The following is a 27,461-nucleotide window of genomic DNA, read 5'->3' on the forward strand; positions in this document are numbered from 1 at the left end:
GAAATAATAGTAAAAAAATTGCAAATAGTTTGTTAATAAAAGTAAAATAGTTTGAGAATATCTGAGAACAATTATATTCTCCTAATTTAATCTGGCAAGAGAGTGAAGAGTTTTATCCTTGGATTGATATAGCATGGGACTCCAAAGTTTTGCTAGATATTTTTAAAGTGCTTGAATCTAATTATTGAGTAGGCCTCGCAGTGATGCCAATGCTTTGTACGCTCATACATGTATACGCATATATATTATATGTGAGGAAGGCCACTCCCAAGGTTGGACTGAACCACACAGGCCTAGCCCACGAGGCACCAATGCGTCTAAAGGTAGCTCGGCAATAGGAAATTAGTCTGAAGGGATAGGATGGGCTGAGTCGAAAGGGACAAGGTCGGCCTAGGAAGCCCAGAGAGGAGTAGTCAAATCAGATGACATGGAACGTGGATCCCTGAGTTAAAAGGACTGACACCACTACTGGCTGACAATCCACATACAACAGGGACAACCCTAGTCCCTGGACATCGACAGCTTGACAGACCTGGAAAGTGGACGTGACAGGCCGAGACCACATTACATTTAATGAAGGACTGGGATAGGCACGCCACGACGTGAGCCCTAGACTATCAGCGGTTGCCACGATCAGGCTTGGACGACCTGTCGCATGGCAGAACGTGGGAAGAAGGCACGACCTGAGTACAGAGCAACATCGTCACGGTCGGCTTGCCAGAGGACCACTCCGACCAAGTATATATACCCCCCTCATTGGGGTAGACAACTCTCTAAGCACTTTCATTTAAGCTCTCTTAAATCATAGACTAAGAACTGAAGCTGACTTAGGCATTTGAGGTATTTCTCACCACCCCGAGCCCTCATTGCTCCATATTCGCAGGAACAGATTAACCCGTTGCAAAGTTACTCAGGTTGCAAAATATGACATCAGCAGTGGCATCGTCTGTGGGATATATCCTTGAGGTGGGAGTGTCGTTTTTCCAAATTGGCAATGCGCTTCTTGGATGAGCGTGCCTGGAAGCTACACAAGCTCCCGTCAAGACGCAGTACTCAGTACACTAATAGAAATTCTTGAGCTGTCAAATCAGGGTACTCCTCCAAACCGGAGCTGAGCACCCTGCGGAAGATCACGCAGTTGGCAACCAGAAGCCGCCAGGCGTTTGGATGGAGTTGTGCCAGGACCAACCCCAGAAAGTTGAGAACATCCCGAATGGGGCAGAAGAACGAAAGATGAAGATAATTCGTAAGCATCAAAGGGTAGAGTGCAACCCGAGACGCCATCCCGTCAAAATCCACCACGACTACACGGTGCCTAGGGATCTCTAAAACCACCGACTGTGGGATGTTGTATGCCCTCCTCAGCGTGCAGAAGTCATCGGTAGAGACCAGCGACTCCCAGCTTAGCCCAGCGACGTACAAATAGCGAGCGTCTAAAGATTCTTTAAGAGCCATTGGAAACTGGAAGGAAAGAAAGCAAGAGAACGAAAGGGGAGAAACTAGGAAAATAAGCCCGAAGGAAATCGTAGAAGAATGAGAAGTGGAAATTGCAGAAAATGTGAGAATGGGGGCTTTATATAGAGAATGACACAACGGTTGGCATTCTGTAGACAACGAAACGATCCCAAGCCAAAAATCCAAGGGACGTGGCAGGTCTTGAGATACACACAGAGTGGCATCATGGAACCTAACTGATGCGAACCCACAAGAGTGTGAGGAGCAAGTAACGGGCGTGTGGGAGGCACGATCCAATACGCAGACCAGTAAGTGGGTGGATCTCCTCCAACCCTGAACCGTCGGATAATGAAGCAGTGGAAAGAATTCAAGGTGCCGTTAAGTCATTGATGATGCAGTCGAATAGTTGCGGGGTGCCAGACGTGCACCAAGGGGAATTGACTTGAGAAAGGCGGAAGGAGACGTTTTGAATTCTCACCACACATGTATGGTGGGAATTCATAGGGTATTGTGAGGAAGGTCATTCCTAGGGTTGGACCGAACCATATGGGCCCAGCCCATGAGGAACCAATGGGTCTAAGGGTAGCCCGACAGTAAGAAATCGGTATGAAATAATAAGATGGGCTAGGCCAAAAAGGACAAGGTCAACCCAGGAAGACCAGAGAGGAGCAGCGGAGTTGGACGTGTGGAACATGGATCCCTGAGTCAGAAGGACTGACACCACTACTGGTCGACAATCCACATACACAGTATCAGGGACAACCCTGGTCCCTGGATATCTACGGCTAGATAGACTTGGAAGGTGGGTGTGCCAGGCAGAGACCACGACGCATTTAATGAAGAATGGGGATGGACATGCCACGACATGAACCCTAGACTATCATTAATTGCCATGATCAGGCATGGACGACTTGCCGCGTGACAAAATTTGGGAAGAAGGCACGACCTGAGTACGAAGCAACATCGTCAGGATTGACTTGCCTAGGGACCATTTCGACCAAGTATATATACCCCCTCGATGGGGTAGAAAACTTTTTAAGCACTTTCATTCGAACTCTTTTAAATCATAGACTAAGAACCCAAGCTGACTTAGGCATCAGAGGTGTTTCTCACCATCCCGAACTCTCATTTCTCTATATTCGCAGGAACAGATCGACCTGTCGCGAAGTTGCTCGGGCTACAAAACACGGCATCAACATTATACTTATATACTTTTGTATTTGTCAAGAAAGATTATATTTGTAAGTTGATACGTTGGACATAACATCTTACCATATTAAGAATATAAAAGATATATACTCCACATCAGCTTATAAGCATAAGGGCTCATTTGTTAAACCTATTTCTAGTTTCCATATCACCACTAAGCATAGGTGTCAATTAAAACTATTTAAAATTGAGTTTATATACCATAATTTGTTGTATAACTTGATGACATTTATCTCAATTCCTAATATATGATATTTAGAGATTACTTATATACCGTATCCTAATCCTTTTATAAATAAGGAAATTGAGGCGAATTGAGTTTTTCTAATTTACTACAAATTTTACTAATAAAATCTTGCAAATTGAGGTGACAATTCACATAATTTGTAATTTAATACATTACAAATGTAATAAATATTAATTTTTTAACTTACTATAAACTCTTATGAGAAAAAACTCAAGTCTTTAAAGTCTAGATGACAAATATTATACTATCTCTTACATTGCTTTATTGAAATAATCCTAATAGAGATTAGGGAGGTAAGCAGTTCGGTTCAATCGATCTTAGAAATATTTTTTGGATTGAATTAATTCTTTCAATCCACCAAAAGGTCAGACTGGATTAGACCGATAAGGCCTTTGGATTGAGCATGATCACTTTAGTTTGGTCTGATCAGTCTTATCGGGTTGTTTCGGTTGGATCATTTTTCTCTCTTGTTTTTTCAAGTTTTTAATAAAAAAATTATATCAAATGATAAAAAAATATAATTAAGTGAATGATTGAGTCTAAGCTGTCTAATTAAATATATACTTAACTAATTAAGCATCTTAACTAAGTATAATAAATTAATAAGGTTAATAGAATGTATATTATCAAAATATCTTAAAATTCTTTAAAACTTTAATGTTTTATATTATCTAAGCATAAGTAATTAGCTAGGTGAGAAGAAATTATATAATTATTTGCTTTCAATTTACATAATCACTTTAAAAGTCTATATTGTAAATTCAGTGGGTCCGAGTGAGAAAACCCTACACCAAGACCAAATCAAATATTGAATTTTACTACCTTCTTAATCGAGACTGATTGACCTGGTTGGGACCTTTTCAAACCGAAATATTTACGCCCCTGGGGACTCCACGGACTCGAAATTCAAAATGGGATAAAGGAAAAAAATAAAAAATGAGTTACTATTAATACACGCTGTGAATTCCACGGATTCAATCTTCCCGTGTGCATGAAACAGTAATTTTGTTTTTCATCTCTCTAGAAAGTAAGATATTTTCCGAATCATCTCGCTTACCCCGAGCCCTTTATGCACATATTATATATATATATAGAGAGAGAGAGAGAGAGAGAGAGAGAGAGAGAGAGAGAGAGAGCATTCACCAACCCCATGACATTTTCACATGTGCGGGGGAAGAAGATGAGTTCGAGAATGAAGCAATATTCAGCACCAACTCCATATCACTTTCTCTGCTTCTGCTGCTCCTTATTCTTCTTCTTCTTCTTCTTCTCGTTTCAGATTTCAAGCGCTCAGAATGCTACTACAGACCCATCTGAAGGTTCTCTCTCTCTCTCTCTCTCTCTTTCTGTGTCTGGGGGTATGTTGGATGCAAGTAGAACTAAGGGGGATCGATGAACCAATATCCTACCTTTCTCGTGAACACTATAAACTCCTTGAGTACTTGTTGTTCAGTCCCCGAGATCTAGATCAGTAAGATGCTTATTATTGTTTGTTTACACTCCAGAATTCATGAGCTTGGAGTTGTTAACTGCATGATCTTGATGGTCATCATCGTACCATGCATTTACATGCTTTAATTAGATCGAATTAAGGAGAGCCATAAACCTTTCAAACATGTATCTTTTTTACTAGCTGAGTTATCTCACACTTCTTTGAATTCTTTTGTAAAATCTCCGACAAATTTCTAAAGTAAATGAAAGGTAAAAACAATAATCTAATAATTAAAGATGTATAAAGTGCTTGAGGGGTGGTTTTCTAGGGTGCCAGAACTGACGAGAGATCCCTCTATTGATACTCAAAGGGGACGAAATACTATGTTGTATACACACAATATATATAGAGTAATATTGTTAAATACAACTCTCGCATAGGCGTTTTGTAAAAAGGTGAATCTTCCTAGAAAAAAAAAGTAATTTCTTTTATATTTGTTAAAGAAAAGGTCTTTTCTTTTGTTTATAAAGAGATTGTACAAAACTTATATAAATAATTACTAAGTATATAAGATGTGATGTAATATATAGTAGAAGTAATGCATCTAGATAGGTTTTAAATACAATCAAAATATAAGTTGATTAGCTTTACATGATTCTAGTGTTAAAATGTAAGATAATTCTAGGGGTGGGCAGCGGGACCCGCTTGTCCCTGCCCCGCATCCAAATTTTTTTTATATAAATATTTATTATTTTTACTATAGATAAATATATTAATATGTATTAAGTAAAACTTCTACTTAATACTTTGTGTAAGTTTTAGTATAATAGGATAACCTTTTTATAGATTGTCTTGACAATACAAGTCTCACACTTAAGTAATATGAGACTATTATATTATACTACAACTTACACAAATTATACACTAGCAAATTTAAAAATTACATATAGTCATATTTATAAATTTAAATTTGAATTCATAAATAATTTTTAGACCTAGTAAACTATAGTTCATTATTGAAATAGGCGGAGAGCAGGACAGATTGAGAGTCCGTCCCCTCCTCCAATGCTGGGGTGGGGGGCGACCCCGCACCGTATGGTGCGGGTAGCATCCTTAGTTAATTCGTATACTTAGCTTCTAAGTATTTGGATTAAAAGCCTTTAGTTTTGTGTATGGATGGTGTTTTCTAAAGTAATTTTGCTAATTTTGGAATGATGGGAGACAGCTAAGGCATTGACCTCGATGTTCCAACAATGGGATGCGCAAGCTAACGCATTATGGAACAATAGCCGCGGAGAGCTATGTACCGGATCTGCCCTCGATGAAACGATATTTGAAGACTCCAGTAATAACCCATCCATCCTTTGCGATTGTACTTATGACAATGGCTCAACTTGCCACATCACTCAACTGTACGTCTATCTCTCTTATAATTATTTATTATTATTATTATTATTATTTATATATATATATTTATATTTAATGAAAAAATCACTTAATGTATTTTATCAAATTACAAGGGACCTAGATTGATTATGATAAATAAATTAGTAGATTTATCAACTAAATTGATCGTGCATAATACCTTGGATGTGAAAAGTTGGTCTCAAAATTCTAACCCTAGTTCAGTCAATCCTAGATTAACATGATCTAATTTATAATATTAATTGTAAATTACATCTAGTAAAGTTTTTGTGCTATTACTAAATATAATTTGTGATATGCTAGTAAAAATACTGTAATTAATGCCGGCAATTCGAGTCCTCTTATTCCTAACTCGTGAACTTAGTTAATACAAATTTATATAATAGCACTCAATTTTTTCAATTCAACAATTCGATGTATAATTTATCATTCATGTACTATAGACGTTTGATTTTAGTCTGTAAAAACTTAGAATAAAGTTATTCTCTAAAATAGATTCAAGGAAATCACTTCAATCAAATCTATTAAAATTTTCACATATTCCTAAAAAATGTGAGAATTAAACTTTTTATTTTCCGATAGAGTTTATCTTTTATTTTATGTGTTTATAGTTTTATGATTTTAAGTTTTCCAATGATTTAGTACACACCAGTTAGAAACTAAACAAAACTAATGGAAGTGTTGCGATTAGTTTGGGTTAGAAAAGTGTGCATGATACATATGTGTATGTATATGTATGCGTTATATAAATATGTATATATAATACATATGTATTTACATACATATATATTTTTTATTTTAGAGAAATCAAACTTTATTGATAGCTTTAACAAAAAGGATGAATACATTGAGGAAATTCCTCAAGATCAATCCTAACATAAGTGACACCTAAAGCATCTTTACTTAAAGCATGAGCAGCCTTGTTATAGTCACTCCCTACATGTTTCACTAACCATTGATCAAAAGAAGCCAAAGTCTCGATGATTTCTGATATGAACATACCACAAAAAGTGTCATCTACTTCTAGCTTTTGGATCCTTTTAACAACTTGAAGAGCATGTATGCATCACCCTCAACTATGACCTTCTTTAGTCCTTCAACACGTGTCTCTTAACTATGACCTTCTTTAGTCCTTCAACACGTGTCTCTTAATAAGCTACGTGAAAAGTGTTAGGCTTTGTTTGAATGCTAAACTCCTCTCAACTCATCCCAATTCATTAATATAACTTTTTCAAATTCTAACATAAAATATAATAAACAATTCAACTTTTTCAAATCTTAAAATAATAATAATATTAAAAAAATAATATTCTAACAATATTTTATCATCTCGACTCAATTCAACATCCAACCACAACCTTAGTTTTGCACAAATATTTCACAAAAGTAAAATTTATAAAGTGATTGGATAAATTGTGATATATTAGAATGTAAATGCTTTTTTTTATTATTGTAAAGTATATTTAATCAATCATACTAAATCATATATATATATATAGGTGACCTTATTTTTATAAATCTTTTAGTGAACAAATTTTTTTTCTTATTTTAAAAAATTCTAAAATCATATAAATAAAGTTAAAAATTCATAGAAATTAAACAATAAAAATACCAAAAAAAAAACCTAAACTTTAAAAACTACAAAAATTAAAAGGGAGTACGGCCTACGGGTACAACCGTACAAGCTAGAAAGGTCCTGAGCAATGTTAACGTTACCGTCCGAAAGACGAGGTTCTAAAATCTAAACAACGTAACCTCGCTGAACAACTGCACCAAATCTAGCGCGTGTAAAATAAACTGGCATTACCCAGAAAACTTGAACCAAAACAACTGCACGCAAACAAATAGAGAAAATGGAAGGAAAAAGTTCTGTGGCTTGCGTCTTCGAAGGCCCCCAAAGTCCACTTCTTAGGATTGATTCATTGAACAGGCACTGCCAACTTAGCAAAGTATCTTTTACGTCTGCTCCAGAGTCAAGACCAAACCAGCGCTTTAAGATTTCCTCAACTATCTTCACTGCCCAATCCATATCAAGGAATGGATTTACTTCCGTTCTAATCCAGGCTAGAGTCTGTTGGTTGATAAATATGCTTGATGTATGTCAACATTGTAGTTTTCAGTATAACATTTGCACGCACAGTGATCGAAACATCTCCATTACTTATTGCATACTAACCGTTTGTTTGTTTGTTTTTCCAGTAGAGTTCTTGCTCTGGACAAACGTGGAGTTATTCCAGAAGATATTGTGGCTTTGAAATATCTGACCTTTTTGTATGGATTACTCAGTGCCTCTCCTCTTGGCCTTTATTTTCTGAAAATTAACTTCGTCGTTTTATATTTTTTTAACTACACATTATCTTTTTTCATGATACAAGAATTAGAGCCGGTGATAATTATTGTTTCTTCTTTGGAATTTTAGGAAGATTGATCAAAATTTCTTCACGGGTACCTTGCCAGCATTTATTGGAAACTTATCTAAATTGCAGCTTCTGTAAGTCCAGCAAAAGCTATCATTTGTGATTGGAAGTTTTTCTGTGCTTGATAATTGAATTGTGTTCAGCAGAAATTATTAATTTAGTTTGTGTTGCTGCTTAATCACGCAGCTAGTCATCACATTAATATAATTATTATATCTTTCTCATAACTTTTAATGGTAGATTGCTGTTTCTTCAGTGGAAACATTTACTTACAAAAAAAAAAAAAAAATCTATTTAGTTTCAAAAGGACTAGAGAAAACAGTAAGGTAACTGAAGAAATGATCAAAATGAAACAATGTAACTGCAAAAGCCATCACAGAGGTTACCCAAAAATGTTGGCATTAACTATCATATACAGGATGTGGTTGCATCTTCTGAGTCTATTGATTTATATATTATGTTTCTTTTTATATATCTAAAGTACATTAGTAGATAAAAATGATCTAAGGATTGCTGAGTTTTTCTTTCTTCATTTTTCTCTTTTCCCTCTCTCTCCCCCTTTGGCTGATTGAGGTTTGTCGGGATTTTTCTCTAAACATATACCCAGTCGTTCACTTGAGAAGCTTAAGTGGATTTCTTATGGGGATGAGTTAGTGATGAGTTCAAGTTCCACCTAGTCAAGTGATCAAAGGTCTGCACCCTAGCTTTGTCAGGCAGTTCTGAGGATCAGAAGTTTGCTTTTACTGAACAAAGCTTCGCTAGGGAATTGGTTATAGTGTTATGCAACAGCGAGGTATGCTTTGTGGCACTTGGTGGTTGATGCAAAATATGGTAGTATGTGGAGTATATGGTGTTCATATATATATTCGGTGGGCCTTTTGGGGTTGGTGTGTGGAAAAACATTAGGAGAGGGTGGGGGAACTTCTCTTGTTTTGTTAGATATCAGGTGGGTGATTGTTCTAAAATCAAATTTTGGTTAGGGACCATCCTTCGAGGACTATCTTCCCTTAATTGTTCGGTCTATCCCAATTATTGCAGAACACATGGAGATTTTTCATAATGTGCTCCACTGGAATGTTAACGTTATTAGATCAGCCCATGATTGGGGCATGGAATTGTTCTCTTTGTTCTTTGATAAGTTCTCCTTTAGGTGGAAAAGAGGTAGTGAAGATCAAATATATTGGATCCCCTCCAAAAGGTGGATCTGAGGTTAAATATTTCCTTAATGCACCCATCCCTCCAGCTAGAGGTTGGAGATACAAGATGCTTTCAAGGGTAGATTGTTTTTGGCGGCCACCTTAGGAAAGATTGTCTCTATGGACAATTTAAGAAAGAGGCACATTTTAATAAAAGAATGTTGCCCAATGTGCAAGTAGAATGGGGAAAGAATCGATCAGCTTTTGTTACATTGTGAATTGGTTGGAGAATTATGGGCTGCAATGTTACTATGTCCGGGATTGATTGGGTCATGTTCTAGCAGGTGGTGGAGTTGTTGGCATGGTGGCAAAGTCCTTGTGGAAATTGTAAAAAATCAAAAGTTTGACAGACAGCCCCTTTGTGCTTAATGTAGTGCATTTGATGAAAACACATTGGCCAAAGTTTTGGAGACCATGATAGGATGGCGAAAGAACTAAAAGCCACAATGTTCAGCACCCTCTATTATTTAGATGGCTGCTCACTATAGTTCCCAACTTTTTAGCTTTCTAGATTTTTAAAAAGCTTTTGCTGTGGTGGGAGATATGGCCTTCAAAAATGCTTATCCTAACATTTTCAGAATTGCAAAAGAAAAGGAAGCTATGGTGGCTGATGTGAGGGTGGTTAGACAAGGTTCACAGGAGTGGAACATTAATCTCACTAGGAAGGCACAAGATTGGGAAGTGAGTGAGCTGGTGGATTTTTTCAGCTTATTATATAACATCACTACCGCGGGTCCAGCTGACGACATGATGGAATGGAGGCCTTCCAAGAACGGGAAATTTTCGGTACACTCTTTTTATGACATTCTTTCAGCTCAGGATAGACCTTATTTTCCTTGGAAGTATATATGGAGTAAAGCACCTCCCAAGGTTGCGTTCTTTGTTTGGATAGCAGCTTTAGGGAAGATACTAACCATGGACAACTTAAGAAGACGTGGACTCATAATTACGGATTGGTGCTGTATGTGTAGAAATAGTGGAGAAACGGTAGATCATTTACTATTACATTGTGATTTTACAAGAGACATATGGACTTACTTTTTCAGCAATTTGGGAGTCGCATGGATAATGCCAGGAACGGTGGTGGAATTACTAGCTAGCTGGAGAGGGATCACAAGGACACCACAGATTATAGCGGTGTGGAAGATGGCACCTATTTGTATTTTCTGGTGTATTTGGAGTGAAAGGAATGGTAGATTCTTTGAGGATCATGAACGCTCCTCAGAGGAGTTTAAGAGCTTTTTTTGGAAGACTTTATTTATGTGGGCCATTGCTTTAGAGTTAAATGGTCTCAGTTTCCATGATTTCCTTGTAACAATTTCTAGTTCTTAATTTGGTATACTCATATGTATACCTCCGGTGTACTTGGGCTATACCTATCTTTATCAATACAATTGCTTATTACCTATAAAAAAAAAAAAAAAAAAAAAGCTTTTGCTGTTTTTTTTTTTCCTAGTTGGCTGTATCCTTTTATATATTTCCTATGTAATAGGGTTGTGTCCATCTGCACGTTCAATAAAATTGCATTACTAATAAAAAACTACTCTACAAATGATTTTACAAAAATATGCTTTGTCTATTTTGAAAACTAGTATTTTTTTGACCACTCATCCAATCAAATCTTATATATTGTTGCATTTAAATGTAGGTTTATATTGTCATTCAGGGTGCCATTCCTCAAATGGTTTGCGATGGAGTACCTTGTACAAAAAAGTTGACATAGTGAATTTTCATGGTTTCGCATAGGGCACCATTCTGATTGTTGAAATGGTCAACATCATGGTTGTTACCTGAAATATAAGGTCTCCTGGTTAGCTCTAATTCTGATTCCTGTTTTTTTTTTTTGTTCTCTGTTAGGTCAATTGCGCATAATACGTTTTATGGGACCATTCCAATGGAGCTTGGAAACCTTAAGGAGTTGACAGTGCTGTAAGAATTCAGAGCATTCTCTACAATTAAATGTAATTTGGTTGTTAGCAGGAGTTGTCAATAGCGATCTTGTTTTGGTAGTAAAACTTGCTTATACTGCGTAAGGCCTTGCCTTTTAGATCAAAGTACATCGCAGATACAGTATATGTTTTTTTTTTTTTTTATAATTAATAAACTTTATTGATCAAATGCAACTAGGCAAAGCCCATGTACACAGGAAGTATACAAAAGAGACACCTAATTACTCTCTAGCAAGTTGAAAAGAAAGTAAAAACTCATGAACATTCCCTCCCTTTAATACAATTGCAGAAAACCATTGGACCAAAAAAGATACAAAAAAGTTCCAGATTTCCCCCACTGTTCTCTCCTTGTTGTTGAAGCATTTCTCATTTCTTTCCAACCAAATACACCACAGTAAGCACAAAGGGACCATCCTCTGCGTCGCAACCAGCTGTGAGCTTTGATGTTGCCTTTTCCAACATGCTAGAAGATCCACCACACTCTTAGGCATAACCCAAGTCAACCCAGCCCTACTGATAATGACATCCCATAACTCCCTCACCACCTCACAGTGCAGAAAAATATGATCAATCGATTCGTCATCTTTCTTACACAAATAGCACCATTCCAGTGCAATCAACCCTCTTTTTCTTAAATTGTTTGCTGTCAAAATTTTTCTTAAAGTAGCTGTCCAGGTAAAAAAGGAAAGTTTAGGTGGCACTGGAACTCTCCAAGTTCCATGGGAACACTATGGGCTGGTTATCTTGCAGCATCTTATAGAAGGATTTGACAGAAAATTTTTTGTTCACTGAGGGCTCGTTTGTTTTCAGAGATGAGATGAGATGAGATGAGATAAGTTGAGATTAAAGTTAAAAAGTAGAATAAAATATTATTAGAATATATTTTTTAATATTATTTTTATTTTGGGATTTGAAAAAGTTGAATTGTTTATTTTATTTTGTGTGGGGATTTGGGAAAGTTGTAATGATGAGATGAGATGAGATGAGATGAGATGAGATGTTTCCTGAAAACAAACGAGGCCTGAATGTTTCCACAACATTCTATCATCCCCACTTCCTCCTAGCTTCCTGGAGTAAAGAAAACTAAAAAATCCTGCTATCTCCTCAACTTCCCAGTCCTGCACATTCCTGGAAAAAGTCAGATTCCAGTACACTGTGCCATTGGCTTTGCATAACACTTCTAAAACAGCCGCCTGTTGATTTCTGACTAATCTGAAAGCTCTAGGAAATGCAAAAAACAGTGCTCTCTGACCACTCCATTTATCAAAACAGAAACTGATTCTTGTGCCCTCACCAACCTCCAAACTGGTATGTGTTACAAACGCCTTCCACCCCTTTCTAATAAACTTCCAAAGACTCACACCATAAGCCCCTCTACCCATCTTAGAACACCATCCCCCCGATCACAACCATACTTCCCGGCCACTACCATTCTCCACAACGAATCCTCTTCCAATTAGAATCTCCACAACCACTTACCTAATAAGGCTTTATTGAAAGTGATCAAGTTACACACCCTTAGGCCTCCCATCTCCTTTGGACTGCACACTTTTGACCAACCCACAAGATGAAACTTGTTTTCCTCACCCATGCCACCCCACAAAAAGGTCCTAAAATGTTTTTCAATCCAATTAGCCACCCCCACCGGTAAAGGAAATAAAGAGAGATAATACGTAGGGAGATTGGAGAGAGTGCTTTTGATGATTCGTTTGGGTAGTGAGAATATCTAAGAAGTGTTGAGAATGTTTGTGAATAATAGTAAAAAAGTAATGAAAAAGTAATAATAGAATATTGAATAGTAGTGGAGAATGTTGAGAATACTTGAGGTAAATTTGGTAGTCAAACCTAGTAGATCCCACCTTTAGAAAGGTATAGCCGCTTCCAACCTGATAATTCTTTTTTCTACCTTCTCTACTACTCCATCCCAAATAAATTTTGCTTTAAAGGAGGCCCCCAAAGGAAGTCCAAGGTAACTCATAGGAAGTGCAGCCCCCTTACAACCCAACAACTTAGCTAGATAGTTAATATGCCCCACCTCCCCCACTGGAACCAATTCCGACTTTCCCAAATTCACATTGAGGCCCGAAACAGCTTCAAAACGCAAGAGTACAACCCTTAGAGCTTGTATATTTCCACTATCAGCATCACAGAAAATTAAAGTGTCATCTGCATACAATAAATGGGTTATCGGGAAATGGATAACCCATTATTATTGTTCCCTACTGAAAAACCAGCAAGGAAACCACCCCTTATAGCAGCTTCTATCATGTGACTCAAAGCCTCCATCACTAAAACAAATAAGGAGATAACGGGTCCCCTTGCCTCAAACTCCTCGAACTCTGAAAAAATCCACAAGGATTGCCATTGAGTACACAGAGAACCGGGCGGTCGAGACACAATGTTTAACCCAATCACACCACCTATCTCCGAAACCACATCTCCTTAACATATAAGGCAAACAATCCCAACTCACATGGTCATAGGCCTTCTCTATGTCCAGCTTGCAAAGAACTCCTGGTATACCATCCCTCAACTGGCTGTCCAGGCACTCATTTGCTATCAAAACTGAATCTAAAATTTGTCGGCTCCGAACAAAGGTGTTTAGAGGTTTGGATATTCTTTTATCCATCACCAAACACATGCAATTTGCTAGCACCTTTGAAATGATTTCATAAATTCCCGCCTACCAAACTTATAGGTCGAAAATCTTTCAATTCCATGGCCCCCACGATCTTCTGGATGAGAGCAATAAAAGTGGCATTAAGGGACTTCTCGAACTTGTGACATAGATTAAACTCATGAAAAACCTGCATCACATCATCGTTCACTACTTCCCAACACTCTTGAGAAAAGGAGACCGGATGAGTTTGGATTTCGTGGAAGATAGTCTCATGGGGCTACAACAGAGGCTTATCGAGGTTAGTGAGGATGTGTTTTTGGTTCCTGAAACACAAGAGATTACCCTTCCTTTTGTTAATGTTGAGATCAACCGGGGTACTGTGGTTGAATGGGAAGGATGTAACCTGTTTGGAGGGGAGGGAGATGGTGGGGATAGGGAGCCATTCCCACTGGATTGTCTATTACTAAATAAGTTTGAGATCTCTGATTGGGTATTCAAAAAGGTAAAGGACATTCAACATGTGGTGGGAATGGAGTGTGTGGGTTACGAAGAGCAATTTATGGCCCTTCTCACAGCCATTGAGGTGAGCCATTCTCAGTCCAAGAAAGCTAGTTCCAAGAAATTGAGGGAGTTTAAGAGACTTAATTGGTCTTTGAATGAGGGTAGTTCAAGCTGAGATAGGTCCAAAGGGAAGGTTACTAATTGTATCGTGGAATGTGCATGGGCTGAATGAGGGTAATAAGCGTCTTCGCATAAAAAATTTGTTTCGGGAATGGAAGGCGGACATTGTTTGTTTACAAGTAACTAAGTTGAAATGGGTGACTAGAAAACTACTGAGAAGTGTGTGGAGCTGCTCGTATGCAGATTGCGTTTATCTGGCTTCGAATGGAACATCAGGTGGTATCCTTATGATGTGGGATAAAAGAGTGGTGGAGAAAATAGAGGAATTTGTAGGGGGAATACTTAGTGGCCTATTCCTTTAAGATGGTGGAGGATAATTTCTTGTGGGCGTTTGCAGGTATATATGGACCAAATGTTGACAACATCAGAAGGCATTTGTGGGAAGAACTGATTGGAATTTATAGCTGGTGGGACCTCCCTTGGTGCATGGGTGGTGATTTTAACATAATAAGGTTCTCTAGCGAGCGATCTAGAGATAGTCGTATACGCCCAGCCATGACAGATTTTTTAGAGTGCATTTTTTACTTGAACCTGGTGGACCTCCCATTAATAGGTGGTCCCTTTGCTTGGTCTAATAGTCAGACGTGGTCTCAGTTGAACAGATTCCTAATATCATTGGATTGGGAAAGTCATTATCCGGAGGTATGTCAGAAGAGTCTGCCTCGTTTTTGCTCGGATCATTTTCCCATTTTGCTAGATGGAGGCAGTATTCAAGGGGGTCGTCGCTATTTTAAGTTCTAAAACATGTGGCTCAAAAGCGAAGGTTTCGTGGACAGGGTAAGGCATTGGTGGTCTTATCAGTTTCATGGTACTCCCTCTCATATTCTTGCAGGCAAGCTAAAAGCTTTAAAGAATGATTTAAAACTTTGGAATTCTCAGACATTTGGAGACTTAGGGGAGCAAAAGAAAGCCATGATGAAAGAATTACTGAATCTTGAGAGGATTACTGAAGATAGAGTCTTCACCTCAGAGGAAGTCTCACGTAAGACAGAGCTGGCCTCAGAGTTGGAAAGAGTATTATCTCTAGAGGAGATCTCTTGGCGACAGAAGTCAAGAGCACTTTGGTTGAAAGAAGGGGATCGAAGTACAAAATTCTTTCATAGAATGGCTAATTCTCAAAGGAGAAATAATTCCATTGAGATGCTGAAAATCAATGGTAGAGAATGCATGGAGGCTCTTGCGATTCGGGAGCATGTGATGAGTTTCTTTGAACAATTATTTACAGAAGGTGAGGGTTGGAGGTCAAAATTAGCTGGACTTGGTTTTGATTCTATTGAGCCACAATCAGCGTCTTGGTTGGAAAGATCTTTTGAGGAAGAGGAGGTATATGATGTGGTTAGAAAAATGGTGAAAGATTAAGCACCCAGTCTAGACAGTTTTTCAATAGGCTTCTTCCAAACATGTTGGGAGGTAGTAAAAGAGGATATTATGAATGTGTCGTGTTCCAGGAATTATTCTTGGCTAGGACGTTCAAGAAAAGCCTGAATGCTATTTTTATTACTTTGATCCCGAAGAAGACAGGAGCATCGGAAGTGAAGGATCTTAGGCCCATTACCCTCATAAACGAGATTTACAAAATCATTTCCAAGGTACTTGCAAACAGGCTCAGGGTGGTCATAGGTAAGATAATATCAAAGCCACAAAATGCTTTTGTAAAGGGTCGCCAAATCCTGGATTTAGTCCTAATAGCCAATGAATGTCTGGATAGTAGATTAAAGTCTGGTATTCCAAGGATTATATCTAAGCTGGAAATGGAAAAGGCATATAATCATGGTAACTGGGACTTCCTCCTTTATTTATTAAAGAGATGTGGCTTTGGGGAGTGTTAAAGGACATGGTTGTAATTAGTATAGTTTATGAGTATACAATGGTCATTTGTATGTAGTATGTATAGGATGTTGAATGTTAATGAAAATACGAATTCATTCTCTCTCTCTATGTTCGACTACATGGTATCAGAGAAAAGTGTAGTCAGTTAGTGGTGGTTGTGCGACGGAGCTAGTGGTGGTTGTGGTTGTGCGACAAAGTTAGTGGTGGTTGTGCGACAGCACTGTGGTATCATCGTCGTTGTCTGTGGTGGTTAGTGGCCGTTGTCCTCTTCGTCGTTGGTGGCCGGTATCTGTTTCAAGGTGTTTCCAGTGACCTCAGGTGTCGTCTCCGGTACTAGACACCAGAATCGAGATCGCCGGCATTTTCTGTGCACACTGGTGTGTCTCCCGTCGTCATTGGCTGCCGGAAGCCCTGCTTATCGTCGGCAACGTCGACGTCTCGAAGTGTTTGTTGGCAGGTCTCTACTATCCTATCCTCGACTACGTATGCCCCCTATCCAGGATAACGTATGTTTGGTAATAGCTATACGGTAAACTTATTCCTGTTTACGATAAGCTATCCTCGTTTAGGATAACCTATTCCAATTTAGGGTTAGTTTTTGAAGCCGGTACCGGCAATACCCGAAAAGACCTGATACATACCGGTTAAGGCTCGAAACAGAGCAGTACAGGCCGATACAACCCGGTTCAGACCCGAAACAGGCCGATTCTGAACCGATACTTGCTTGTTTCAGCCGGTACAGGCTTGTTTCGACCAATACAGATCCGAAATTTGGGTTTTTAATCTGGGTTTCTACTTTTCCAGATTGTGTCTCCAAGTTTTTCATCCATATTTCATATTTTGTGTATTCTTGACTCCAAATTGAATTGTTGTGATACGTTTTTCCATGACAACTAAATTTGAGTCAATGTCTCTTACACCAAACATTAGTATGCCTATGACTTCGGTGAAGTTGAATGGAAAAAAGTATATGTTTTGGTCAAAATCTGTTGAAATGTTTTTGAAAGGTAAGGATCTTCGTTGTACTCACTTGATTGATCCAATGCCTAACTCAGCTAGTTCTACATTTGCTTAATGGGAGCAAGAAGATGCTCAAATATTGTCCCTAATGTTGACCAGTATTGAGCCTAATATTTGCACCAGCTTAATACATTTTGACACCGCTCAAGAGGTGTGGACACATCTCAAACAGACGTATTCGGGTGCTGGGAACATAACCCATATTTATGAGTTGTGTCAGCAATTCTTTGGATTGGAACAGGGAGCTTTGGGCCTGGAAGAATATTATTCTCAAGTGATAAGCATATGTGAAGAACTCAAAATGTATCAACCTATCATTTCTGATGTTTCAAGTATGCTAAAACAACGAGAAGATTTTAATGTTGTTTGGTTTCTTGTTGGCTTAAAACCTGAGTATGAGTCAGTGCGTTCTCAAATTCTGGCAAGTCCACAACTTCCCTCATTTCCTGATGTGTTCTCCTGACTTCAGCAAGCCACATTATCTAGACAAGGATCTCAATTTTCTTCAGATCAGAGTAATGAGAGATCCACTTTAGCTGCCTTCTATTTTGCTTCCGGTGGGCGTGGAGGCCGGAGTGGTAGAGGTGCACGTGGGGGGCGTGATGCCAGAGGTAATCGCACTCGAGGTCATGAATTTCGTAAGTGCACTCATTGTGGTCGCACTAACCACTCAGTGGACTATTTTTGGGATCTCCATGGTAGACTATCTGGATCCGCTAATCAAGCTATTTGCCAAAATGCTAGATCACCGTCAACGAGTTCCGACCTGACTCCAGAGATGATTAGCATATCGAAGGATGAGTATGATCAGTTTTTGGCTCGCACACGAGCGACTTCATCTTCCATAGCTACGCATGCCCATTCAGGTACAGCGTCCGCCTGTCTTGTCTCATCTACTCAAGATCCATGGATCATCGATTCAGGAGCTAATGAACATTTGACCGGTTTGTCTTATTCCTTATCTAAGTTAGATACTTTGACATCTCCAAAGAGTGTTACTCTTGCTAATGGTTCTCTTGTTAAAGTTACAGGCATTGGATCCACTAAGCTCACCGATTCTATATCCTTGTCATCTATTCTATATGCTCCTAGTTTTCCCTTTAGTTTGTTGTCCATTAGTCAAATTACTCATACTCTTCAATGTTCTGTGACATTTTATCCCTCTATATATATCTTTCAGGATCTCAAGACGGGGAAGAAGATTGGTACGGGGCATGAAGCTGGTGGTCTGTATTACCTTGATGTCAAATAGTCACCCACTCGAGCCCTCACATCTTCATCATCTGCTTTTGAATGGCATTGTCGCCTTGGACACCCATCTCTTTCTCTTTTGAAACGTCAAGTTAGGAATCTTGAAAGTGCATCTTCCTTTCCTTGTGAAGCATGTTAGCTTAGCAAACACCATCGTGTGTCTTTTGTATCTCGAGTTGATAATCGAGCATCTATTTTTTTTGAATTGGTTCACTCTGATATATGGGGACCCATCAACATTGTATCAAACAAGTTTCAGTATTTTGTTACATTTGTTGATGACTATTCTCGTATGACATGGTTGTTTCTAATGAAGGCACGATCTGAACTTCTTTCCATATTCAAAGTCTTTCGGAAAGAAATTAAAACTCAATTTAGACAAAAAGTTCAAGTTTTGCATTCTGACAATGCTAAAGAAGACAAATCTAGTGCCTTAGCTACTTACTTAAGTAATAAAGGAATTGTTCATCAAACTTCATGCTCTTATACACCCCAACAGAATGGGGTGGCTGAACGCAAAAATCGCCATTTGTTAGATGTAACCAGAGCACTTTTATTGCACATGCATGTTCCTAAACGTTTTTGGAGTGATGGTGTTCTTACTGCGTGCCACCTTATTAACCGTATGCCTTCATCAATCCTCAATGGTTCCTCTCCATTCTCCATCTTGTTCCCTTCGTCTCCACCTTTTTCTCCCTCCAAAAATCTTTGGGTGTGTTTGCTATGTTCATAACATTGGTCCCGGCTTTGATAAGCTTGATCCACGTGCTACCAAGTGTTTCTTTGTTGGTTATTCCCAGACTCAAAAAGGATATCGCTGCTATAGTCCTGCTCTTAGACGTTACTTCACTAGTGCTGATGTCACCTTCTTTGAGTCCATACCCTATTTCTCGACAACATCTTTAGTTGTTGAGTGTGATCCTCTACCATTACCTACTCTTACCCTTTCTCCTCCACACTCACCCGCTTTTACCCAATCCTCCTCAGTTCCTTCCCTTGTTCCTTTACAGGTGTACTCGCGTCGCGTGCGGCCCCCGACTCCCATGCCTCCACCAATCTTGTCTCTATCTTCAGATCCTGAGTTATCTAGTGCTTCAGACTCTCCACCTATTGCTCTCCGAAAAGGTACTCGTTCTTGTGTTACTCAACATCCGATTGCCCAATATGTCTCCTGTCATGCTTTATCTCCATCTTTTTCATGCTTTACTTCTCAACTTTCAAAACTTTCTGTTCCTAAGATAGTTTATGATGCTTTATTTGATTCGGAATGGAGGACAGCTATGAAAAATGAAATGGATGCTCTTCACCATAATGGGACATGGGATCTTGTTCCTCTACCACCTGTTAAACACCTTGTTGGTTGTAGATGGGTATATACAATCAAATTTCATCTTGATGGGTCTGTTGAATGTCTGAAAACGCGCTTGGTTGCTAAGGGTTACACGCAAACTTATGGCATTGATTATGATGAGACTTTTTCCCCAGTTGCCAAGTGTATATGGAGCAACCACCTGGGTTTGTTGCTTAGGGGGAGTATCGAGGTACTGTGTGCAAGTTAAAAAAGGCATTATATGGTTTGAAACAATCTCCTCGAGCATGGTTTGGGAGGTTCTCTGATGCTGTATTAACATATGGTCTTCATAGATGCCAAACAGACCACTCGGTATTTCACCTACACAGTGATGCTGGTCATATCTTGTTGATTGTATATGTTGATGACATTGTAATTACTGGGAGTGACTCAGCTGGAATTGCTAGGCTGAAGCAATTTTTACATGATCAGTTTCAGACAAAAGACTTGGGCAAACTTAGGTACTTTCTTGGAATTGAAGTCGGTAGATCTAGAAAAGGCATTAACTTATGTCAGAGAAAATATGTATTTGATCTTCTAGAAGAAACTGACATGTTAGGTGCACGACCTATTGACACTCCTATGGACCCAAATCGTAAACTCTTGAAAGATGAAGGTGAGTTGTTTGGAGATCTAGGTCGGTATCAAAGACTTGTTGGAAAATTGAATTATCTTACTATCACTAGACCTGATATCTCTTATGCAGTGAGTGTAGTGAGCCAATTTCTACAAACGCCCAGGGTCTCACATTGGGATGCTGTAATCCATATTCTTCATTATCTTAAGCGAGCTCCTGGTCTTGGACTATTGTATAGACCAAATGGACACCTTAGAATTGAAGCTTTTTCAGAAGCTGATTGGGCTGGATCTCCTTCAGATAGAAGATCGACTACTGGATATTGTACATTTGTGGGAGGTAACTTGGTTACATGGAAGAGGAAGAAGCAAACAGTAGTAGTGGCTATATAGTTGATTTCAGCAACTTGGGGTATCACCTGTTTGGGCCAAGGAACCAGTAGGAGGACCGGATGTAGGAATGGATTTCAGCAATTGAAGAAGATGATCCACCTGCTCAGCACTTAGGAAATTAGCCTTTGCTTCATTGACTCTAGGGGCTATATAGTTGCTGCCAGAGGTTCCAGATTTGCTGCTCTTCCAGTTTGCAGGCTTTCCATGGAGCTTCCAGCAAGTCTCTCTAGTGTGGCGTGGTTTATTGCAATAATCACACCATACCCGAGGCTTATCTTCAAACCTCCTTTGGTTAGAATAGGTTCGCTGTGCAGAAATATTGGCAGTGGACAGATCTATGCTAGTAGCACAATAAGGAGCAGGGTTGGCAGCAACTAAAGCAGAGTTCTCCACAGTTTCATCCTCCTTTTTTTTTCATCATGACATTCCAACAACAATCTTCTCTTCGCACCTCAGAAAATACCTCTCCAAGTGGAGGTAATGGCTGTCTTCCTAGAATCCTTCCCCTAACTTCATCAAATTCATTATTAAGTCCAACCAAGAATTTAAAAATTCTGGCATTCTCTACCATCTTCTTATTACGATTGCAATTATCATAATTTTTTCATTCATAATCATTGAATAAGTCTAAATCCTGCCAAAGTCCCTTGAGAACATTGAAATACCTGGTCACACTGCCTTCTCCTTGGTGAAATTGTTGATTTCTGCTGCAATTCATATATCTGAGAATAATTTCCAAGGTCAGAATACATCTGACTAACATTGTCCCAGAGCTCCTTTGTAGTCGAATAGCACATGTAGTTGGCACTAATTTCTTCATCCATAGCATTCACAAGCCATGCCATCACCATGGAATTTTTTGTATCCCATATAACATAGGATGGGTCTGTTTTCTCGGGCTTCTTGGTTTCACCAGTCAAGTACCCTATCTTCCCTCTCCCTCGAATATACATCCTGACTAATTGTGACCAGCATAGGAAGTTTGCCTCATTCAGTCGTATGTTTGTGATTTGGATAGAGTAGGGTTTAGAATGGGTAGGCTTTGGTTCTGGTTTGTTTTTGGATTTGGCCTCGTTTGAAGTATCAGCCATGGTAAAAGGCTTGACAACAACAGAAGAGAAAGGCAAAGAAGAAGAAGGAAGAAAAACCAAGATATTAGGGGCTGATTTGAGCCACCAGAGGGAATAGGATTTTTAGATGAATCAGAAAAGGAACCTTGCTCTTGATACCATCTAGAATGAGAGAGTAATTTGAAGGAATTATTCTCATTAAAATTCGAAATATAGGTACAAAGTAGTATATATTGATTACAGCTGAAGAGAAAAAAGGAAAGAATAAAGTAGGAAAGAATAAATTAAATGCTAACTTCCAAGGAAACTAAATCTCCTAGAATATTCACACATTTACACCCAATATCTCCTAGAATATAGCAGAGTTGACTAGGCAAATTTTGGAAACTTTCCAACACCCTTACCCACCTAAAATCTGAAATTTCTGAAGAACTCCTCCAATCCATTTCGAATAAATTTCACACTCCCACACCATATGCCCCTCTTACTTCATTGGAGCACCAACCACCCCAAGTACTCCCATATTTGGCATCAATAACAAGCCTCTAAAGAGCGTCCCCTTCTTGATGATACCTCCATAGCCATTTCCCTAGAAGTGCCTTATTGAAAGTTTTCAGCTTTTTATTCCCCAAACCACCCAATGAAAGAGTACAAATATTGTGGAACGCTTTTAACATTCCACAATATTGATCTTCAAGACAGCTTTTTGTTGTTTTAGGAAGTTCATTTCATCCAATGAAAAACACCTATATCTATCTTACACTATCTTCCTGCCTTGACTGGCTTTTTGGCCTATCATGCCCTCCAGCTGCTACTAGTTCCATAAGTAAGGGGTTCAGCCCTTCCTTACAATGCACTTATCTCACTCGTTTACAGCTCTTATAGGCTGCTTTGTAGCGTTCCTCAAATGAAATGGTTGGGCTCCCTAGGCCTAAATTCTTCACTACAATGGCTTAGTCCAAGTCTGCTGCAATTGAAAATTTCATCAGATTAGTTTTGGTCCTAGACCCCTCCGGCTCCACTAGCAAGTCTTTGTTTTTTCATTGATCTTCTCCCTCTCATTCTCTTTATTGAATGAGTCATGGCTGGAATCTTTTTTTATAGGTAAAATGAAATTTATTAAACTACGTAATTAGGCATAGCCCAAGTACACAGAGAGTATACAAGAGAAAACACATAATTACAAGCTAAGAACTAGAAAAAGCAACATAGAAATCATGAAAACAAGACCCACTTAGTTGTGTTTGGATAATGAAATATTCTCAAGTATCCTATGAATAGGAAAAAGTAATAATAGAATATTGAATAGTAGTGAAAAGTAGGTAAAAAATAATAATAAAATAATAAATAGTTGTGAGATATTCTGAAAATATCTGAGATACTCTCAGTAGCCAAACTAGGTAAACAATAGCCAATGCCTAAAGTAATAACGTATGAAAGAAAAAATCTCTAATCCCTTCCAACGAGTTTTCTCTATTTTCTAAATAGCGGTCGTTGCTCTCATTCCAAATACACCATATAAGACACAGGGGAACCATCTTCCAAATGGTTGCAATTTGGCGATTACCCAGTTCCTCTCCAACAAGCCAGTAAATCCACCACCCTCCTAGGCATCACCTAGGCAATACCAATCCTATTAAAAATCTCGTCTCAAAAAACCTTTGCCAGTTCCCAATGGAGTAGATAATCCACAAATTCTCCATTTCTTTTACACATGAAACATCAATCCATAATAATTAGACCAGGCTTTCTAAAATTATCTATAGTCTGAATTTTTCCAAGCAACGCAAACCGACGAAAAAAAGAAACATTGAGAGGCACTTTGTTTCTCCAAATGCACTTCCAAGGAGCTTCGTTAGGGGGTTGATACGACATAACCTTGTACAATGATCTAATAAAAAATTTCTTGTTCTCGGGATGAATCCAAAGCAACCTATCCTCCCCACCACTCTCCATATTCAAGGCATATAACATGCTGTCAAAATCTGAGATGTCCCCCACCTCTCAGTCCTGTACAACTCTAATGAACCCCACATTCCACTGTAAAGAGCTATTGGAGATGTTCATATAGGCCCCATTTGGATTCAGAGTTGATCTCAACTCATCTTATCTTATCTAATTATTATAACTTTCTCAAATTCTTACACAAAATATAATAAACAATTCAACTTTTTTAAATCCTAAAACCATAATAATATTAAAAAATAATATTCTTACAATATTTTATTCAAGTTTTAACTTTCATCTTATCTCAGCTCACTATCCAAACCTCACCATAATCTACCACAGAAGCTCCCTGATTGAATGCAATACTAAAAACAGAAGGGAAAGCATTCTTTAGGGCTATGTTCCCACACCAATATCATGCCAAAATCTAATCCGAGAATCCTCACCCACCACAAATCTGAAATTGCTAATAAAACCACCATCCATTCCGAAAAAGTTTCCACACTCCCATGCCATGCACACCTCTCTTTTCATTTGAACTCCCCAAATATTCTCATATTTGGCACCAATGACATTCCTCCAAAAGGCATCCTCTTGGTGATACCGCCATAACCATTTCCCTAGGAGTGTCTTATTAAAAATTCTCAGCTTTTGAACCCCTAAACCTCCACTAGAGATTGTGATATAAATCTTACCCCACTTAAGTAAATGGAACTTATTCTCATCCCCCACACCATACCACCCTACAAGAAAGCGTGAAAGATCTTCTCCATTATATTAGCCACCCCAATAGGCAAAGGAAATAAAGATAGAAAATACTTAGGAAGATTAGATAAAGTGCTCTTAATTCATTCTTTTTTTTTTTTTTTTTTTTTTTTTTTTTTTTTTTTTTATTGTAAGAAATAATATTATTGATATGAATGAAATAGGCCTAGCCCATGTATACAGGAAGTATACAGAAGAACACCTAAAAACATTCTAAAAGTGATAAATTAAAAACAAGAAATCATGAACATTGTCTCCGTTTAATACAATAGCGGAAAACCAAAGCATTAAGGTGTTGAGAAAGAAATTCTTCAGCTCAAGTAATGTGCGTTCCTTATCTTCAAAGCAGCGTGCATTCCTTTCCGTCCAAATACACCACATGATGCACAATGAGATCATCTTCCACCCTGCTACCACTTGCTGACAGCCTTACATCTTCCTCCAACAACCCAACAATTCCACCACCCTCAATGGCATAACCCAAAAAACATCAACCCTTTGAAAGATCTCATCCCACAACACCCTTGTTACCTCACAATGTAGTAAGAGATGATCCACAGATTCTCTATTCTTTTTACACATGCAACACCAATCCATCACTACACATCCTCTCTTCCTCAGATTGTTTGTGGTCAAGATCTTCCCAAGAGTGGCATTCCATACAAAAAAAGCTACTTTAGAAGGCACATGAGACCTCCAAATATTCTTCCAGGGGAATGGATTATGATCCTGTGTTAACAAAATGTTATAATACGCCTTAACAGTACATTTACTGTGATTATTAGACCTCCACTTCAATCTATCATACTGTGCCAGAGGAGTCCCTATGGAATATAGTAGACTAAAAAAATCTGAGACAATAGATAGTTCCCAATAGTGAAAATCACTATTAAAATGAATATTCCACTGATGAGAACCATGAGAAAATAACCGCATATCCACCACTGAAGCCTCCCTATTAGCTGCAATACGATAGAGAGTCGGAAAAGCTTTTGCCAATGAGTGATCACCACACCACACGGCCCGCCAAAAACTAATTCGATTGCTCTCTCTAGCTACAAAGCGAATCTGTTTTTTAAAGCAAGGCCACCCCTTATAAACTTCCATAAACCCACACCATACCCCTTCTCATTTCATTACAGCACCAACCACCCCAAGCGGCACCATATCTAGCATCAATAATTTCCTTCCACAACGATCCTCCCTCCTAGTGATATCTCCATAGTCATTTCCCCAATAAAGTTTTATTAAAACTTCTCAAATTACACACTCCCAACCCTCTATACACCACTGGGGCACATACTGTCTTCCAGCTAACCAGATGGAACTTCTTCTCCTCCCCCAAACCCCCTCATAAGAACGCCCTAAAAAGTTTATCGATCCTATTCACCACCCCTGCAGGCATAGGAAACAGATATAAGAAATATGTGGAGAGTTTAGTAAGGGTACTCTTGATAAGTGTGAGGCGGCCCCCTTTCAATAAATACATCCGTTTCCAACCAGCCAACCTTTTCTCTATCTTTTCCACCACCTCATCCCAAATAGCTCTAGCCTTAAAAGTTGCTCCCAACAGAAGACCCAAATATTTCATTGGTAAAGAGGACATCTTACAATTCAAGAGTCTTGCTAAACTAGGGATATTTGAGACTGCACCCACTGGAACCATCTCGGACTTACCAAGATTCACTTTAAGCCTTGACACTGCTTCAAAGCAAAGTAACAATGCTCGTAAGGTTTGGATCTGGCTATTATCCGCTTCACAAAAGACTAAAGTATTATCTGTAAAAAGAAGGTGTGAAATGATAATAGGGCCACCAGAGCCAATGCCCACCTGAAAACCGGATAAGAAACCTCCACCAACAGCGGCCTGCATCATCCGACTTAAAGCCTCCATAACTATAACAAACAAAAGAGGAGAAAGAGGATCTCCCTGCCGTAAACCCCGGGAACTATAAAAAAAACCAGCAAGTATACCATTAACAAGAACTGAGACGAGCAGTTGAAATACAATGACTCATTCAGGAAATCTACCTATTCCCAAAGCCACACCTCTCAAGCAAGTATAAGAGGAATTACCAGTTCACATGATTATAAGCCTTTTCCATGTCAAGCTTACAAAGAATACCTGAACCTCCCTCCCTCAGTCTATGATCCAAGCACTCATTAGCAATAAGCACCGAGTCAAGAATTTGTCTCCCACAGATAAATGAGTTCTAAGGCTTGGAAATAATATGTTCTAGTACAGGACTTAATCGGTTGGCTAGAACCTTCGAAATAATTTTGTAAACACCACTAACCAGGCTTATAGGGTGAAAATCCTCAATAATCAAAGCCCCATGTTTCTTAGGAATGAGAGCAATGAACGTTGCATTAAGGGATTTTTCAAACTTTTGAAAATAGTAAAATTCATTAAAGACCTGCAAAACATCACCTTTCACTATGTCCCAACAAGTATGAAAGAAACTCATAGAAAAACCATCCCGGCCCGGTGCTTTATCCTTAGCCATCCTAGAGATAACCTTGTAGATCTCTTCCTCATCAAAAGGTCTCTCCAAAACATTCACATTCTGAGAGTCAATTGCTTCAAAAGACAAAGCATCAAGCTTCGGCCTCTACGAAGCGTTTCT

General features: G+C 38.7%; 1 protein-coding gene across 4 annotated transcripts in view; it reads left to right on the forward strand.

Annotated features, from left to right (window-relative positions):
- Positions 1 to 4,055: 4,055 nt before the first annotated feature.
- The window catches only part of LOC121265205 (probable LRR receptor-like serine/threonine-protein kinase At1g56130), a 47,755-nt gene continuing 24,349 nt past the window's right edge, over positions 4,056 to 27,461 (forward strand). Inside the window, exons 1-5 of one of the 4 annotated variants that reach the window (XM_041168726.1) lie at positions 4,056 to 4,230; positions 5,569 to 5,755; positions 7,968 to 8,039; positions 8,188 to 8,259; positions 11,239 to 11,310. In XM_041168726.1, the coding sequence (XP_041024660.1) occupies positions 4,062 to 4,230; positions 5,569 to 5,755; positions 7,968 to 8,039; positions 8,188 to 8,259; positions 11,239 to 11,310 (572 nt within the window). In that variant the 5' untranslated portion in view covers positions 4,056 to 4,061. The other 3 variants (XM_041168728.1, XM_041168727.1, XM_041168729.1) reach the window with 3 other exon arrangements.

Source organism: Juglans microcarpa x Juglans regia, chromosome 5D (genome assembly GCF_004785595.1).
Source record: "Juglans microcarpa x Juglans regia isolate MS1-56 chromosome 5D, Jm3101_v1.0, whole genome shotgun sequence".
NCBI lineage: Eukaryota > Viridiplantae > Streptophyta > Magnoliopsida > Fagales > Juglandaceae > Juglans > Juglans microcarpa x Juglans regia.